At 46.4% G+C, this 19,592-nt stretch overlaps 5 protein-coding genes across 5 annotated transcripts; 2 read left to right on the forward strand and 3 right to left on the reverse strand.

Moving 5' to 3' along the window:
* Positions 1-3,860: 3,860 nt before the first annotated feature.
* On the forward strand, positions 3,861-4,313 carry BJ212DRAFT_1285468 (uncharacterized protein; the record flags this gene model as incomplete). Its single annotated transcript, XM_041331890.1, has 2 exons — positions 3,861-4,104; positions 4,153-4,313. Coding segments are annotated over 2 exons (405 nt in total), but the record flags the coding sequence as incomplete, so codon positions are not given.
* A 1,852-nt stretch (positions 4,314-6,165) lies between these two features.
* On the reverse strand, positions 6,166-6,796 carry BJ212DRAFT_1304700 (uncharacterized protein; the record flags this gene model as incomplete). Its single annotated transcript, XM_041333664.1, has 4 exons — positions 6,166-6,376; positions 6,552-6,565; positions 6,602-6,732; positions 6,766-6,796. The coding sequence occupies 4 exons, from the start codon at positions 6,794-6,796 to the stop codon at positions 6,166-6,168; spliced, it is 387 nt and encodes a 128-aa protein (XP_041186409.1).
* Positions 6,797-7,050: 254 nt separating this feature from the next.
* BJ212DRAFT_1285430 (uncharacterized protein) lies at positions 7,051-7,293 on the forward strand (the record flags this gene model as incomplete). Its single annotated transcript, XM_041331889.1, has 1 exon — positions 7,051-7,293. The coding sequence occupies one exon, from the start codon at positions 7,051-7,053 to the stop codon at positions 7,291-7,293; it is 243 nt and encodes an 80-aa protein (XP_041186410.1).
* Positions 7,294-13,307: 6,014 nt separating this feature from the next.
* Positions 13,308-13,652, reverse strand: BJ212DRAFT_1217260 (uncharacterized protein; the record flags this gene model as incomplete). The annotated part of the gene is made up of 1 exon (XM_041329321.1): positions 13,308-13,652. A coding segment is annotated over one exon (345 nt), but the record flags the coding sequence as incomplete, so codon positions are not given.
* A 2,046-nt stretch (positions 13,653-15,698) lies between these two features.
* Positions 15,699-16,786, reverse strand: BJ212DRAFT_1487184 (uncharacterized protein; the record flags this gene model as incomplete). Its single annotated transcript, XM_041341245.1, has 3 exons — positions 15,699-16,320; positions 16,363-16,574; positions 16,625-16,786. 3 exons carry the CDS (start codon positions 16,784-16,786, stop codon positions 15,699-15,701), a joined length of 996 nt encoding a protein of 331 aa, XP_041186412.1.
* Between the last annotated feature and the right edge of the window lie 2,806 nt (positions 16,787-19,592).

Below are 19,592 nucleotides of genomic sequence, written 5' to 3' on the forward strand. Positions count from 1 at the left end.
GGCAACACCGTCGTTCTAAAACCTTCAGAGTTCACACCCCTGACCGCCATCCGAATGTGCCACCTTATCAATGAGGCTGGCTTCCCACCTGGAGTAGTCAACGTCGTCACTGGTTATGGAAACACTGTCGGTAATGCCATCTCTTCGCATATGAAGATTGAGAAGGTCGCCTTCACTGGCTCAACCCTTGTTGGTCGCAAGATCATGGAGGCTGCTGCCAAGAGCAACCTCAAGAACGTCACCCTCGAGCTCGGTGGAAAGAGTCCAAACATCATTTTTGACGATGCAGACATCGAACAAGCTGTCAACTGGGCTGCATTCGGAATCTTGTGAGTATAGCGTGCTGTCATGCAAACTACACTTATATTTCACCAGCTGGAACCACGGTCAGACGTGTACCGCAGGTTCGCGTATCTACGTGCAAGAAGGCATCTATGACGAATTCTTCAAGCGCTTCATGGAGAAAACTCGGTCGCTCAAAGTCGGCGACCCATTTGCCCCTGACACTTTCCAGGGTCCTCAGGTCTCAGAGATTCAATTCAACGTACGCCGTGAGATCCTTCCGTAACAATTCATCTGTCTGATGCATGTTACAGCGTATCATGTCTTACATTGAGTCCGGAAAGGCGGCTGGTGCCAAGGTTGAGATTGGAGGTGAACGTCATGGAAGCGAGGGTTACTTCATCAAACCCACCATCTTCACCAATGTCGACCCATCGATGAAGATCGTCCAAGAGGAGATTTTCGGTCCCGTTTGTGTCGTTATCAAGTTCAAGGATGAGGAAGATGTGATCAAGCAGGCAAATGACACATTCTACGGTCTTGCTGCTGCTGTTTTCACCCAGAACTTGAACCGTGCTATCAACACAGCGCACAGACTCAGGGCTGGAACTGCATGGATTAACTGCGTTAACTCATTCAACTCCAATGTACCATTCGGCGGTTTCAAGCAGAGTGGGATCGGTCGCGAATGCGGCGACTATGCCCTAACTAAGTGAGTGTTGCGTCCATGATATATTAGCACAAACTCATATGCTCTCAGTTACACTGCAGTGAAGGCTGTCCACATCAACCTTGGCCACAGGATGTGAACTGGAGGAAATGAAATATAACTGGGCGCAGGTTTGAGCATAATACACGTGTAGGATCTTGAAATCTCATTGTGTTTACTATCGTGTTACAACAATTGATGCATGTCAGTTTCGAATTCTCATCAGCGGAAGATATCAGGAAAGGTTCAGAGAGCACTCGAATAACTAGAACTTGGACCTTGATAGCAAGAACTTCGGGGACTCCTCTGATTTCACCATTTCCGCTTTGACTGGCTGCTGTAAGTCTTAACATAGTATTTTCTATTAATTGGAGCGTGAAGAACAAATACACGATAAACTGACCGCAGCATGGATGAGCGGTTTCAAACGAGGAGTCTGTATGGTTCATTGAGTTTCCTACATAGGAAGATCGAGAAACAGACGATGAACTCGCGAAACTGTAAAGAGCACAAGCCCCCAGCAAAGGCAATCTAGTCATAAATGCACGCTAATCATACCGCACATCAAGAACAGAAAGTTCACTCATTTTTGAACGAGACATTCCAAAAACGAGCCAGCTATAGAGATAGCGAAAAGTGCAAGATGAGTCTGGCATTCGAGATGAGTAGACAAATGATAAAAATGTCAAGCAACCCCGAACGCCATCCTCGTCGGTGTCGTCTGCCACCTGCAACGCTGGCAGAACACGGTTCTGCTAGCAGGTACTGTCAGTACTGCCAGCAGAACTGATTCAAATAGTCCTGCCTAGCTAAATCATTCTGCCAAACCGAATTTCGGCCAAGTTATTTGTCACGAGTATAAGTGCGAGTGATCTTCCTACCGTTCATTTCACCCCAAAGAGATTTTTGGACCATCTCAACAGTTCATACCACCTCGTACAATCGATGCGTTTCTCCTTTCTCAGTGTTATTGTTGCGCTGACAACATCTAATGTCTGTCAGTGTGTGTGCGAAAGATGGCCAGCCTTGCATCGGTAAAATTAACTGCTGTGATAGAGAGGCGTTCCATCACTACTTACCGTCTATGCCTCATGTATATGGCGTTATGTATTTTTCGGAGGAAAGGCTGCCACATGAATGTAAGTGAACATGAACAGTTCGATCGAAATGTGGCTGTGAAAGCATTTGGATATGTTGCATGTGTGCATGCCATTGAGGGATGGAAAAGGGCAGTCCTGAAATAGTTTATGAACGCATGTGAGCGTCATACTAATATACTCACCTCGTCAGTATCTCCATGTAGCGGCTCCGCACGCTCAACTCCCCGGCTCGTTTGGAGGATAAATATTGGGAGGTTTCAGTGACTAGCAGTAAGTTTAGTCGATGCACACGCACTCACCGTTTGGGGGCACCGCAGCATTTTCACGATGCTCAGGAGGATCGTGGCCTCACATCGATTGAAACACTGTCAAAAAGTTTGATCCATTCTGCCACCTGGCATGCTGACAGAACCGCTTCAAAATAGTTCTGCCTACAACACTACTTCTACCTAAATCATTCTGCCAAATAGCATTCTTGCGAAGTTATTTTTCACGAGTATAAGAGTGAGTCATCTCCCTACCATCCACTTTACCCCAAAGAGATCTTTGGACCACCTCAACAGTTCATACTACCTCGCACGAACAATGCGTCTCTCCTTCCTCACAGTTATTGTTGCGCTGATGACATCTATAATGTCCGTCAGTGCGTGTGCACACGACGGCGAGACTTGCACCAAGGACGCTGACTGCTGCTTGGAAATGCAATCCTGCGTTACCTTGGTTAGTAGGAGTAGTTGGCTCTGCATCACTTTCACTTGACGACTCACCCTTTTGGCCCCCTTAATATCAGACGGATGGTAGTAAGATGTGCTACTAGTATACTCCCCCGGCCTTGAGCACAAATGAAGGGACCGGTAAACCCACACGTAGCAACACACTGGTGGGTTATGTTTCCACTTTCTTATCGGTGCTATTGTTGATAGAATAATACGCAGTTCACTGCTGATTGAGAAATAGATAGACGTAATGCAAAGTGAATGAAGTATTTGCGCACTTGTTGGTGTTTGTGTAAACAGAATCCAGGCTTGTAATCCGAAATGGTTTGACCACATCATGGCACATCATCTTCGATTCAGCTACAAATATTAGAATAAGGATGAATGACAGCTACAAAACCATCTTGCTGTAAGGCTGGCAATGAGTTTGATGGGGAATGGTGATCAACCCAAGTCACTTCGGCAGAGCAATGCACTGAGTTGTAGTTGGGACTTGAGACGGAGGATATGTTGCTTGAAGTGGGGAAAATACTAGGTGCGACCCTGGTATCAAATCCGAGAGTACATAGCCATACTATATGCACTTGCTGGCTCAATGGCCAAAGTGAGAATGTGTGATGGACACTCAATTGCCTGCAAAGATGCAGACCCTTCAGTCGTTTTTCGCATAGAATGGGCACTAGGGAAATGCTGCCCCACCATTGTGGTATTTGCCGCGGTGTTCCCACTACATAGTACACATCATTAAAGTAATGAGGACATCCAGGAAATGGCCAGTCTGGGGCCAAAGTCTGGGGCTGTGGCTGACCCTTGCGGAGTTTAAATTATATCTGGTCACGTATTGCAACCATTACCAAGCCACCACACATAAGCCAGTGTGACCCGCCCTCTGTGACCCATCCTTTGTGACCTCTTGCAGGCTGATCACTGCACTCAGTGATGTCAGCTATCTCTTTGCCCATCATGGATGTGGGCCGTCTGTTCACTGCAATAAAAAAACACCCTGTTCTCACTCACATAACCTATGTGGACTTTACCAGTTTCATCTGACATGCTAGCCTCCTCAAGGATGATGTCCTTCAACCCCAACCTCAGCGCATTCCTGTCTCCCATGCACCTGATGTTCTTCCAGACAGTGTGACTAAATTTCTCGCTACTTCTCTCAACATGTCATCCAATGCAGTTGATAATCTGTGGTACATTGTGAAGGACCTTGTCTGGGAGCTGCTAATGAGTGCTGAGGCAAGCACTGAAGATGAAGTTGTGTTCAGGCTCCATGGCCATAAGATAGGACTTGGTACTATGCTCACATATCTCATCATTTTCATACTAATCCAACTCATAGTGGGATGCACACTATATCCACCAGTCAAGACTTGCATCAACCATGGCTGCACCACATGGCAGCATGGCACACTGCTGAAGAAAGAGGAACAGCGCTGGATTATCATATTTACTCATAGCGAGGGTGCAAAGCCTGGCTGGACAGTGCACTTGAAGTGTTGAGGTATGTATGTTACACTTACAGTGGCTCAAAAAACTGTCTGCATGTTTTGACATTTTTCACTATCTATGATATTGTGTGAGAACAAACAAATGCCTCAAGGACATGCTTATACCACATTGTAGTATGGCTTCAGGGCTTTCATTTGAGCCCTACACCATTGGAATCGGTGGAGATATGGTGGAGATACAAGGCTCACAAAATGGTGACTCATGCAGACAGTTTTTTGACTCAAGTATTTTACAATAATAACCAGGTATTCTAGTATTTTGTATGACCTCCCTTGGCTTCAATTACTGCCTCTATCCTTCTAGGCATACTCTCAATTAATTTCTGGCAATCCTCAGCTGTGATCTTTCCCCATTCCACTGCTACTCTCTCTCAAAGCTCCCATACTCCTTTAGGGGGGTTTTCATAGGCTTGAAGCTTTTTCTTGAGTGTTCCCCAGAGATGTTCAATGACATTGACATCAGGAGACTGTGCTGGCCAGTCAAGAACATTAATGTTATGTTCTTCAAACCATTCCTTAGCTCTTCTGGATGTGTACTTGGGATCATTATCCTGTTGGAAAATGATATCTTCTTCATCAATCCCTGATTCTGCCAAGCTAGGCAGCAAGTGGTCATTTAAAATGTCCACATACTGCTCAGCATTCATCTTCCCCTCAACCTCAGCAAGCATTCCCACACCATTCCATCCCATACAGCCCCATACCATTAAAGAACCTCCTCCAAGCTTGACAGTCCTATTAACCTCTCTGTCTGTTAGGCCATCTCCCTTCTTTTTCCATACATATACCTTCCCATCTGACCCAATCCTATTGATTTTGGTCTCATCTGACCATATAACATGCTTCCAGTCCTCTACAGTCCAGTGTTGATGAGCTAAGGCAAAGGCTAGTCTTCTCTGCCTATGTTTGATAGAGAGAAGAGGCTTTGTCTTCTTTGTTACTGCCTTGAGATGAGCTGCCTTGAGAACATTCCTCACAGTTTGTGAAGAGACAGGGGTAGTGATGGTGGAATTGATATAATGGGTGGCTTGGACAGCATTATCAGCCTTTCCTGTAGTGATATGTTGGATAATAGCCCTTTTGTCAGTAGAGGTAAGCTTGGATGGACATCCTCCACAAGAGTTTTTCTTGTCTGGGTGACTTTCTTTGATAAACTTGGCCACAGTGGACTTGCATACTCCAGTTCTAGAGGAAATTTGGTGAGCAGAGAGGCCAGCATAAGACAGAGAGAGGATATTATCTCTTTGAGCAGAGGAGATGGCTTTCATGGTGATTATGACTATGATACATGAGATATTCTGGTTTATATAGTTAGATATAGTCATAAAATAACATAATGACACCACTTCATAATTTATATAATAGTGGCATGATTTTTGTGGTGTCATAAATAATGATTTATATAGTTTTAATATACACTCAAAAAACTGTCCACATGAGTCATCATTTTATAAGCCTTATGTCTCCACCATATCTCCACCGATTCCCACGGTGTAGGGCTTAAATGAAAGCCCTGAAGCCATACTACAATGTGGTATAAGCATGTCCTTGAGGCATTTGTTCATTCTCACACAATATCATAGATAGTGAAAAATGTCAAAACATGTGGACAGTTTTTTGAGCCACTGTATGCTCGTATGATAGCTTTGCTGACCCTTAATGCCCATGAAGAATGCAATACAAACTACCAGTTCAACTACTGTAGAGCTATGACACTAGGTTCGTCACAGGTCACAGCCCTTGATGAATTGAATCTATTTGGTGTGACTGTCACATGAATTTTGGTGGGATGAAGCTAATTTGTGACATTCAGAAAAAAACATAGGAAAAACATAGGTTGTGCACTAATGGGACCAAAAATTGTCATACATCGAGTTTGTGATACATCTACACTTTCCATGCCCATAATCAACCTTCGGAACACTGTTCGAGCCACCTTCCACATCTTCAGCAGCAATGTCACCCACATCATAGACTTCAGAGTGGTTTGCACACTTCTGAACATCATGTAAATATTGCAAGAGTCTCCAAGTCCACTTGTTACCATCATTAGCACTATGCAAGGCAAATCCTGAAGCAAGTTGTCACAATCATGAAGCAGTGGCATGTCATATGGTTGCAAGTGGCGAAGCATCTGCGGGCGAATCTATTTGGGTGTGGTCACAGGTCACATGGACATTTGAACCAGTGACACTGAGTATGACATAATCACATGCTGCACATGACGAACCTAGTGTCATAGCTCTACAGTACGGCATCAAGGACCAGCTCTGAACCTACTATGGTGGCATCCCACAATACATTCAAGTCTTGGACCATCAATTCATCGAGCCCAACCTTGTCATGCATTGGATGGACCTTGTGCAGATTGCATAAGTCTCTATTGTCTTCAACTCTCATGCGGTCCTTTACTGAGGTTATATTACAGTGTTTCAGTGACAAACTGTGGTCATTTGTATGGCATTGCCCAGACATGTTGCAATTTTGATGACAACACCAACCACTGGCAATTTGGGAATGTAATCATGACAGAGCAAGTCTGGGACTGCTTTGTAGTACTTGCCCTACTTGACAACTACCAACTATGAGGAGAACACCTGGTAGTGCCACATGATGGCAACCAGAAAAATCGCTTTACAGAGGCCATGTATGCACAGAACACTCGTATTGTCCTCCAGGGTCAGGAGGAGCTGCCTCACACTTGCCTTGGATGTATGAGAATATTAGAGATGCTGGATGGAACACTTCACCATACAGAAGTCATTGTGACTGATGGTGTGACAGTTGGACAGCCTTGCTGTGCCATTGCACAGTGCAAAAATGCTCTTGAGAGCAATTGTCATCGTTTCTGCTCAGCAGACCATCACCACCTTGAGACAGTCTGTGCTGTGGAGGGCTGTAGTGAGCCAGTGATGCTGGTTGGTGCTGATGGGAAGATGCACAAATCTTGCCAGGATCTGGTGCATCTTTGAATGGAGGCTGCCAATGTCGAATCCTCATGTAGCAGCAAGAGCAAAACACAGTGCCAGAGAACCACAAAGCTGAATGATTCCATTGCTTCACACAGCGTTTCTCCCCAAATCACAATTTCCACAGCAGAAGACGTCCCCCTTCAAGATGTCGAAGAATGGTATGAGCATGATAAGGTGTCTGGTGCTGTGTGCTTCCTTCAGGCACCAACAACTACATCGACTGGAGTCTCCAATCATGTTGTTGATGAGTGCAGTGCCAAGGATATGCCACCCGAAATCAAGGCTACATTCCGGTGTCAGTGTACAAATAATGAACAACTTGTCATTCATCCCTGTGGCATCATCTCTGGTTGTGGCACAATGTATCACCATGAGGCTGTCTTGAATGTACTGGTAAGTTTATTTTCACACTCACACACTCATGCTAACTTATGTTCTCAAGATTTTGGTTGAGAAAATGTTCTCCCTCCCACGCACCCATAAACCACAGCACATGATCTATGACTCCAACTGCAATGCATTGCAGGAGGTTGAGAGTCATAAGATCATGTTCTTTGAGGGGATGTGAATGTATGTAGATGCCTTCCATCATAAGACAAAGCACAAGGCTAGTGATGTGTTCTGCTACGAATGCTGTGACATGAAGGCCTACCCTGAACTCCTCGACAATGACAGAAAGTACTATTTCAACTTGTCAATTGTGAAGCAAACAAATGTTTGGTTTGGCAGTTTTCATAACATCTGTTGAGAGATGACACCAGTGAAGTACGATTTTTTTCTTGATGAGATGATCCTCCATAGAAACCGTATGACTGTTGCTGCCCTTCACACACAAGGCAAACTTCCTCACCATCCACCTGTTATTTGATTACCTGTGTATACATTTATCAGCATCTTACTCCTGGACCATCGTAGGATATCTGTTATGCCCTCCTTCACCTTCTAGTGCAGTGAATAAGTTGGACATGTCTAATACAAAGACTCCACTGTCGGGTTTTGCATCAGGAAGTAAGAAGTTGAGGTTGGACAGGTCAGCATTCATGGCAGCACTAGATTCTGGATGCAGGTCCTGAAAGTAGCTCAATTGACAAGTTCACAGCCAGAGTCAACAGTGGATAAGCGCTACATAAAACAAGTGTATAGAACAAACAAGGGACAAAACAACGACAGAACAATGACAGAAAGGAAGGGTGGAATGACTACTTCTGCCCGCTATGTTTCTTGCTCTCCAGACCCAAGGTGATGCAGCATGCAGCAAGATAGTTTGACTAAAGGCCGTCTTGAGTGTGCCCACTTTGCTTGTGGGTCTCAAGGATGGTCAGTGGTGTCTCACACCATGCCTTGCGATTTTGATGGTATGTGGCCTTAACGAATGGAGTGTTGCCAAAGATAAGATGAAGAGCTGTTCCTGACCATATAGGTTATGGAACTTTGGGATGTCCATTTGCTGAAAGCTGACAACCATATCAACTGTGTACATTCCCTGTGGCCAGACTCGTCGCGGCTTGGCACTATCATATGTCAGAATGTGAACAGGAATGACATGTGGAGCAGCCTGAACTGACTGGTGTTTTGAAGGCAGCGCTGGTTGCCAAATATGCTCGACTGCAGATGTTGAAGAGGTGGACTCAAGCAGTGGTGTTGGTGATATCGAAGTAGCGTGATGGGCATCAAAGTCATCCTCTCATGGTTGACTGGGGGATAGTGGTGGTGTTGGTGACATCAAGCAGGTATCAAAGTTGTCTCGTGACAGTCGTGTTGGAAAGCACAATGCTCAGTGTTGGTGAACAACGACTATATTCACAATCTAAGTACCTGTTGGAAAGCACAACACTAAGACAACTCTAAGTAAGTGTGAAACAAACAGTAAGACAAATGAGATGCGTACCTCAGTGTTGGTGAACAACGACTGAGGGACACAAAGAGCAAGATGACAAGGTATTTGAATGTTACAAGATACGGGGCTCAAAGAGCCGGAGAAGTCAATGACCATGTGGCACCAAGTGTGACACATGTGGTACGAAGTGGCGAGGTTGAACAATACCCTAAAGTAATGTTAATCAGTCCCAAAACCGAAACTCCAACTCCAATACACCCCCTCAACCCACCACAAGTGAGAGGCCTGCACAATGCACAATGAATGTAGGACACAGAAGAACCTTGGTGAAGATGTCGGCACTGTTGCAATGTGTGGAAACCCAGATGGGTAAGAAGGTGCCGGCTTCGATGTGTTTGTGGATGAAATGGTAGTGTAAGTCTATGTGTTTCATGCGAATGTGGTTGGCGGCCTCTGTCGACAATGCGATGGCACCTGTGTTGTCAGCATAGAGCTTGAGAGGCAGGGTGAACGCGATATTCAAGCATTCGCAGAATGATTTGATCCATAGGCTGTCCTGGATTGCTCCTGTCAATGCCATGTACTCTGACTCCACTGACGACAATGCTTGAGTGCTCTGCTTCTTCGCTGCGTGCAAGATAGGACCCCCATGGTAGTACCAGACATACCCGGTGATGGAGATGCGGTCCTCTGGGCATGTGGCCCAATCGGCATCGCTGAAGCTATGGATGGTGGTGTCTGCATTCTTTCCTCTGTAATGTATGCGGTAGGACAGGGTACCAGAGAGATAACAAAGGACACGTTTTGCAGCAGTGTAGTGACAGAGTTCGGGTGAGGAATTGTGCTGTGACAGCTTCATGATGGCGAGGGCAATGTCAGGGCGAGTGTACATTGCCAGGTAGAGCAATTCCCTGATGAGCTTGTGATATTTGGTTGGGAGATTGTTGATGTGAGGGTGGATGTCTGTGTCTCGTCCAAAAGGAAAGGCAGGGTCCATGGGGAGTGAGACAGGATTGCATTGGCGAAGCCCATGCTCTTCAAGGAGGTAGACTATGTACTCCTGCTGGTGCATCCACAACTCTCGAGTAGCGCGAGAATGGACATATTGGATGCCCAAATGCTTGACAACTGGCCCTAAGTCTGCGATGCCGAAGCGATCTGCAATGCGACCCTTGATCCGATCAAGGAACTTGCGATTGTTGCAGCCTGCAAGGCCGTCATTGACGTGCCATGCGATGATGCAGATGATGTGCACCCCCTCACTGTTGACATGGTCATACACGAAGACAGCATAGTCAGCCTCGCAACGGAGGAAACCGAGGTGAATAAGCACCACACGCAGCAGCTCATACCAGTCGTATGCAGCCTGTTTCAGTCCATAGAGTGAAGACAGAAGATGGCATACCAAGCTTGCCCTGTTCTCGAAGCCTGGCGGCTGGCGCATGTACACATCTTCATGCAGCTTGCCCCACAAGAAGGTGCGCTTTGTGTCGAAGCTGTCAATCTCCCAATCGTGAGCTGCTGCATGTGCAGAAAGAAGTTGAATGGATGATGGATGTGCAACAGGTGCAAATGTTTTCCCAAAGTCAATGCCTGGTACCTGCAAGAATCCCTGCGCGAAGAGACAAGCTTTGTGCACTGGCCCACCTTTTGCATCCTCCTTGAACTCGAGAACCCATTTACATCCTATCACCCTGTGCCCCTCCGGAAGCTTCACCAACTCATACACATTCATCTCTGACATCAAGTTGATCTCCTTGTGCATGGCATTGAGCCATTCGTTGGTGTCTGAATGTTGCATTGCCTTGTCGAAAGTGGAAGGTAGAATCTTCATGTTGTAGTCCAAGGTGAGAGGATTCCGACGAGCATTGCTACGGATGGTGACACAGGCAAATTCGGTGGCTATGAGATTGGCAAGAACATGGGGATAGCCAACTTCGTCCTCGTCTGGGACAATGGCATCTGGATCATCAGTGGTACCTTCTGGTGGAGCGTCAGGCAAAGTATTCACCCCCTCAAGAGGCACCCCCTGAATGTGTGCTTGATGCAACTCACGCTGACATGCCAAGTGTTTGCAATCCGATGCCAACTGCTCCTGGAAGACCTGTCCTCGTGCTGTGGGAATGCATGCCCATTCAGAACGACGTGCTTCTGGTAAAGGTGCAGGTGTGGAGGATGATGAGGGAATTGTGGGAGTTGAAGGACGAACAGGTGCCAAGGGCTGTGCAGGAGCCAGTGCTTCATCTTCCTCATCCGAATCATCACTGTTTGTTGGGAATGGACGACCAGAAAAAGTCTTGTCAAATATGATGTCCCTGGAGTTAAAGAAACTACTGGTCGCCGTGTCACGACAGCGCCATGCTCAGCCATCTGGGGCATAACCCATGAATATAGCTTCGCGAGATCTGGGGCCTAACTTCTCCTGGAGTTCAGAGGGTATATGTGCAAAGCAGTGCATGCCAAAGACACGAATGTGTGAGAGATCAGGCTTAACTTTGTGGAGTATCTCATAGGGTGTTTTCCCTGCAGGGAGCACGCGAGATTCAGTGCGATTGAACAAATATGCTGCTGTGAGGGCTGCTTCTCCCCATAGATTACGTGGGAGCCATGCATAGTTTAACATCACGTACATCTGTCCTTCAATCATGCGAAGGACTCGCTCTGCCCTCCCATTCTGTTGGTGTGCATATGGCACGGAAAGCTGACATTCAATACCGGCTGCCTTGAGTTCAGCAGTGAATGCGTCATTCAGGAACTCTCCACCATTATCTGAGCAAAAGGCGACAACGCGCAGACCTGAACAAGTCTCCCACCTCGCACGAACATTCTTCCAAGCCTCCAAAGCTTGGTCTTTGGTTGCCAGCAGTTCCAGTGCGAGAATCCTGGTGTGATCATCCAGAAATATGATGAAGTAGCGTTTGTGGTGAGGAGTTATGACTGGAATGGGACCACACAGATCAGAGTGAATGAGTTCCAAAAAACGGGAGGCAGGAGGAGACTGCGATGTGGGATGAGGCTGCCATGGATGCTTGCCAATGATGCATGATTCACAGCGTGACATGGCGACATTTGAGTCTATGGTAACACCATGAGCAATGTGAGGAAGATGACAGACAGACTCTCCGCCAGTGTGACCCATGCGAGCATGCCAGATATCATAAGTCAGTGGAATGCATGCAAATGCAGATACTTCGGTCGGCTCCAATGGTAGAGGTGTTGACTCAGGAGGAGGAATGAACTCAAGATCGACATAGAAAAGACGTCCAGACATGGCAACTGAGCCGAGAGATGTTCCCTTGTACACAAGCTCACAATGCACAGGGTCACCTCGAAAATTGCATTCCCACCCTTTTGACAGCATCCACCCGACTGAGAGAAGGTTCAACATGGCGCCAGGTGCATGAAGACAGTTTGAGAACCTCACTCAATGGCAAGTACCTCCAATCTTAAGCCAAGCAACACAATCACCTCGTCCTGACGTGTGAAGTGAGCCATGATTTGCCATCTTCACAACAATGGGATCCTGGGTAGAGTAGGTCCAGAACATGGCGTGATCACTGATGAGAGTGCTGGTTGTGCCAGAGTCGAGAATGGTTGACAATGTGTGGGCAATCGCTGAGACATCGTTATCGGAGGCCTCATCAGGCAGGTCTTCGATGCTTGCACATGATAGATTGCATGTGTGGGTGGCTAGTGCAGCGATAGTGGGTGCTGGAGCAGGCATTGACATTGAGGGAACAGGAGGTGTGCTGGATGCAACTGCTGCAGTCTCCTTTTTCTTCTTCTGCTGCCAGGGCGCCTGTCCTGCCATGCCTCCACCCTCACGATAGCAATGTTCCTTGTCATGATCTCCATGCCCACATCCGGTCGTCAAGCAAAAGACACCTTGAGGGTTGTTCTTGTGCTTCCTGAGCCTGGTGATAGAGTTGACACTGGAGGCGGATGTGGTGGATGTGGAGTTGGCATATTCAGATCCTGGACCAGACGCATTTGCAGGATGAATGTTGACCATGCGCAAAGCTTCTGCGGTGATGCATGCCGTGCAGCTTTCGAACGTGAGTGCATTCATTTGGAATGAAGCAGTAATGGGGTTCCTGCTGCCAGTGAGCGCAGAACTGACGACTGTGGCAGAGAAGCTGTCATGCATGCGCTGCTCAAGCTGCGTGCAGAATAATTGCCACACAGAAGACAAAGGCAGCCCAGTTAGGATATTGAACACTGCTTCCTCATCAGAATAGGAAGCACCCGTTATAAGGCAATCACGGCAACTGATGTGTTGACCAACATAGTTGTTTGCATCATGTGTGTCTTTCATATGAAGTGCCTGGATGCATCTCCAAATGACAAATTGAGAACTGACGTCATTACAATGGAAGTGGTCTTTGAGGATTTTCCAAGCTTCATGCGCTGTAACAGAAGTGTTCCGAGGAATGAGGAGATGAATGCTAGGTGCGAGTTTACAAAGGATGATTGTCTTCGCCTTAGAGTCGTTGATAAGCCAGGTTCGCATAGCTGCCTTCTCGGCATCAGTGGGAGTAGCTGGAGTAGCTGCAACAGGCAAGAACAAAGCCATTCCAAGAATGTCATCCGAATTTGCATTTTCAGTTATGTGGCACCAGAGGTCATTGTTCATTAAGACAAGCTGCGCCTGCGTCTCCCAGGGAATATAGTTATCCACTCTGGTCAACTCTGGGATGTGGTCGTATTTCCCCATTATTGGGGTGACACATCAGAGAAGGAGTTGAACTAAAGATTTGAGTCACTCCAACAAGAGGGAGTTCGTAGTACTTCCAGTTTCTGTGCCGTTTAGGACACGGGGCTCATAACCTGTTGGAAAGCACAACACTAAGACAACTCTAAGTAAGTGTGAAACAAACAGTAAGACAAATGAGACACATACCTCAGTGTTGGTGAACAATGACTGAGGGACACAAAGAGCAAGATGACAAGGTATTTGAATGTTACAAGATACGGGGCTCAAAGAGCCAGAGAAGTCAATGACCATGTGGTGCCAAGCACGACACATGTGGTATGAAGTGGTGAGGTTGAACAATACCCTAAAGTAATGTTAATCAGTCCCAAAACCGAAACTACAACTCCAATAAGTCGCACTCATGTAGCAATGCACATCCCTTGCTCTTGGCTGGGGCTTTGAGGCCAGTGGTGCTTTCCCAAGGACAGCTTGGGTGTAAGTTGCAACTCCTTATCAAAAATCTCAACATCTGACAATAAAGCAACAGTGGATGTTTGTCATTGCTTCATCTTCTTGAGCTCAGGTATAAGTGGCATCTCGCTGTCAAAAATCTCAATGTCTGATGATAAGGCAGCAGTGGATGACTGTCATTGCTTTATCTTCTTGTGTATACTATCATGCTCACCCTTCATGTTGAAGTGCTGTAGAGACTTGTGCCTCTGTATGCCTGTAGAGCCCTATATTGAGATGTATCTGCATACAGTTCACAGCATGAACTCATGGCATCATTCCCTATATCATTCCTTCACTCAGCCTATACATGCGCGATCTTCCCATGCATTGTGCAATGCGCACACTACTCTCCCGCAACACATTCCTGCATGTGTCCCACGTGCATTCCTGCACTTCATCACCCATCATCCAGGAGCATCCATCCATTGTCCAGCAAGTCCTACTGGTATGTTTTCACATTTACTCTTATCATGACACCATATTTCATCATGGGCCCTTACTTACATATACCTTCTTCGTTCCTGCACCTTACTTGTGTTGGCTCCGCATTGTGGGAATGCACTTAGTTGCCTTTTGCATGATAGCATTCACATTTTTATGGGAGGGGGGAGCTACCACTTAGTGCCTGGTTAGTATCCTTAGCATCCCTCAGCATAGTGCACACATTTTTTGGAAGCCATAGTCAGTAGCATTTTGACAATCACACTCAATCCTTGTCGCATTTGTCGTTCTCACACCCATCAGTATCAGTCATCATCTTCCCCCAGTCCCCATTGCATTCCCAGCCCTTTGTGCACTTTCACCTATTAGTGTGCAACTTTCCCACACTTCACACGATCTGTGGATGTGTTGCACTCACTTCCCCTTGGGTCGAACACACTTGCCTTTGCAAAGTATAGCAGCCATAGGCAGAGCTGAGACGACCACACATATACTCTGACTTGGCATCCCTTGTAGTGCCATAGCTTAGTAGTTGATTCCTTCAGTGCATGTGAGAGGGGTGGGTCAACAGTTTGGAGGACTTAAATAGCTCGTCAAAGTTGCTGCACTCAGTGACACCATGTCATCATATAAAAACATGGCACCCTGAGTCAAGAGTGAAAGGATGGGCAAGCATTGACAGAATCCAGCACATGAAGCTTTCCTCAAACACATCGATCTTTTCAATGTCAGTGCCAAGGGAGTTGACAAGGGTGGGATCATCTGAGAGCTGATATTGCGGGAAGTATGGACAGTGAACAGCCCACTGTATCAACACTGGCATGTTGTCCTAAACATCAGTAGTAAGTACTGCAGTGGAAGGGAAACCAAGGAGCAACTTACAGCATCAAACTAATACAAGACAAAGCGCTGTCTGGCTGCTCATTCCATCTCCTTGCAACATTCTGACACTCTCTTACTCTCAATTTCCTCTTGCACATGTGCATTGAGATCACCTGCCCACATTGGGTTGAGTTGATCAGTTACACAGGGAGGCTTCGACAACCTATGAACTGGGAAGGTATGTGCTGCTAAGGCGTTGCCACTCTGAGAGTGTGTTGGTTGATGAGTGATTTGCAACAGTGGGGGCAGATGAGACCACTGGAATGGTGCAGGTGGTTGTGTTGTTGGCGCAGGTAGTTGTGTTGTTGGTGCAGGTGGTTGTGATGATGGAGGAGCTGTCAAGATGTCATGAAATGATGGGAGCATGGCAGGCTGGCCAGCACCAGCAGACTGAAGTGCACGTTGAAGTGCACGTTGAAGTGCTCTCAACCCATCATTCATCTGAACTTTGTCATCAATCCAGTAGGGCTCAGCAGGGAGTATAAGGGTATCATCAGCAGGGAGCATAAGAGTATTGTCCTGGTCATAGTCCCAATTCCAATCCTGCTGCACGATGGGGTGCTGCTGCTGGTTAGTACCCAACTCAGTGGTATGCACTGGACATCCTCCTGCCTCCTTGATACAATGGGAGAGGCACTTTACATGTGGGCAGTGCAGCACACTAGCTTGGTGGCAGAAGGCACCACTGCATTTGATGCCTCACTTGCGTGGCTTCTTGCCATTGCCAGCTGAGGCAAGAGGTTGCATTGAGGGGAACTGAGTTGCGAAAGCTGCACCAGTGCCATTCATGGAGGTAGGAGGCACTGGCTGGGTACTGGTGAGAGATGGGGAATGGCTTGATAATGGGATGAGGGCCATGATATCTGGACATGATAGAATTTGAGGGAACCAGCAGAAGAAGGAACATGGATGATGCTGGCAAGAAAGGTTAACATAAAGATAGATAGCTGATACAGACAACACACCCTGGCCATTGGCTTCCCTGAGTTTCCATTCGCATCGCTCCAACATATGGTGATTGGAATTGTACCTCCACAGTTCATGCAATCAGTGACAAGGCCAATTGTAGATTCATGCAGAGATAATCTAGCCAGAAATGTGACATCTGCCTGTTGCAGGGAAGACATGATAATGAACGCTATTAGGAGAGCAGAGGAGGTGAGAGATGAGAATATGTGGGCAGTGAGGAAGAAAGATGGGGGGGGGGGAGATGAGGCGGAATGGGCAATGAGTGGCCATGATATGGTTCATTTTGATCGGAGCACGAACATAGCATGCCTGTAGTAGGTGGATGGTGGGTGTGTTGGCAGCCATCTATGGTGGGCACACTGGTACTAGCAGGAGCTTGGCAGGAGGTGCGATTGACATTGCAAACACATGACCAATATAATTTAACCTCCACTCGGGCAAGCCTGGGTCAGCCATGACCCCCAAACTTTGCCGAAGGCCCCAGACTCTGCCCCAGACTTTGGCCCCAGACTAGCCCCAGACTGGCCAAATCTCTGACATTCACAAAGTAATGTGATCATTTGTTTGGTTTGTCAATTTTAATGCTCATCTAAATATTGTCAATGTAGGTGCAAGTATGCTTACTAAACCTTCAACTGGTAGCACAGTGATAACAGCAAAATTCAAACCAATCAAGATGTTGAGTACAACCAAAGTCTTGGCATTGTCAGCTCTCTGGTCGAAATATATATTTCAATTCCCTGTGCACCCATCAGATGCATGCACATGTGTATGAGCACCAGCGCTTGAGGCTTACCATGGATAAATTGATGACACAAGTGGAAGTTTGAGCACTCCTATACCTGCAGTAGAATTCAAAGGTCAGTTACATGCTCAGACTCTTTGGCCAGGTGGGACTAGCATGTAACAGATGTTTCATAGGATGGACAGCATCGATGGTAGATTCACACTCTATGTCAACAGCAAACCATTGGTCAAGGGCCCTATTACTTCCAATGAACTTTGGTGCTTCTGGGGCTTAGATCCATGGACATGCCTGTTATTGGAGGTGGACTTGGAGATAGAAGATTGGAGTGAAAATGATGGACTATCAAATGGCATCGCCATGCTTCAGTTGGTTTAATTCATAGTCCAGCTCATCCCCCCTTATGCCCAGAGCCATCCAGATAGCCTTGCTTAAAATCAACATTCTGGCCATCACCACTCTGACTTGCATTCTGTATGGCTAGACAATAATGATACTATCCAAGCTGGGCAAATGAATGTATGTCTTGAATCTCATTGTCAGATTATTATTTTTTGACAAAAAACATTTGTTGTCCTTTGGGGTCGGATATAGCCTGGTCCATGGGAGCTTACCCTGGCCTATCTATCATTGTCAGACTTGGTGCTTCATATCATGACATGGTATATCTAGATTCCCTGTGGCCTTGAGGCATGCATGAGTGCATGAGTGTCAGTGCTTGAATCTTGCTTAACACGTATGAATTGATGCACATTGCAACCCTTCAAAAGAGGGCAGAATGAACAGACACTATGCCATCAACCTTACCATGGCCCTCCTACTCTGTGCTGTCCTCCTCTGTGTTCCATTTGCTCGCACTTCACTCCCAGGTCTCAATGATACCCATATCCTTACACTCAATGCCAGTGATTGTCCATCCTGCAACACCAGGACATTGTGGGACATTATCTCAAGTTGTGGCTTAACTTTGTTTGCATGCACATGGACTGCCATCCATCCAGACATTCCAGGTAAGAAAGAGGGAATAATTGATGCTGCCTTTCATTGTCTACTCCTCATGCTTATGGCATTTCTGGCCCCTGAATTCATGGTCGCCTGGGCCGCATGGCAGTTTTTAAATGTTCGCCAAGTTGCAAAAGCCTTCAATGAAAAATTTAGTTTGCAATGAGTCCAGCCCTGTGGCTACTGTTGAGCCATGCGGCAGAAGCTGGTAAATATGTTACTTGGTGGAAGCACAAGTTTAGATGATGGTCAGTTACATACTCTGACTCATCAGCGAGGAAGAAACTGACATGAAACTGATGCCTTGACAGGATGGACAGAGATGCACAGGTTCTTTGCCTGGATGGGTGGATTTGTGCTCCACATTGACAGTGAGCGGCGGACTCTTACACCCAAAGAACTTCTGGACTTTGTCCAAGCTAGATCTGTGGAAATGCCTGCCATCACGGAGGCAGATATAAAAGATTGAAGCAAAAGCAATCTGCTATCCAAATGGGTCACCATTATTCAGCTTGTGTGGTTCGTCATTCAGCTCATCACCCATTACATCCAGAACCTCCCTGTTACAACCATGTACACCCCTATTCATTTCTCCTTTATTACTGTGTATTACATCATGAGCCGCATGTTGCCGCCACTAGACTTATCTTTGACTCATGCCTTGTATTACATCACAACCACCGTTGCCATTACTAGATGATCTATTCTTGCTATCGCTTACACATTTCTTATCTCTAACTCTTTCTGCTCTCACATCTGCCCTAAAGCACAGTAGTTCACTATAAATAGGTCTCCTGTATGCTTTAGCTCTCTACTTTAATCCTACTAGGTTTTACCCTGAATATCCTTCACTTGAGACCTCCAATCTCTTGTCATCAGAATCATATCTTAAGTTGAAGGCACTCCCTTTAACTTAGCTTACACTGAACGCTTGACTTATCATCTTGTGTAAAGAATCTCAACAGAGGTCCTTGATTCTTATCAAGTTGTCTGTTGTTTGAACTACCCTAGTTTGTAACAAAGGATTAAAGTCCCTATCGAACCTCTCCATCCAGAGAGGCCCCAGTAGCTCCAAGCAAGACAACCCCTTGGGTTAGAAAGTATTGGTGGGAGAGTGATCCAAATGACATCCCCACAGAACCAGAAGAAGAATATCATGAGGCCAAAGGTCCAGATATCACAGAAAACAGAGAAAGACGAATCCCATCCCCTGTAAC

The sequence above is a fragment of the Suillus subaureus genome (genome assembly GCF_016647635.1).
Source record: "Suillus subaureus strain MN1 chromosome Unknown BJ212scaffold_72, whole genome shotgun sequence".
Taxonomy (NCBI): domain Eukaryota; kingdom Fungi; phylum Basidiomycota; class Agaricomycetes; order Boletales; family Suillaceae; genus Suillus; species Suillus subaureus.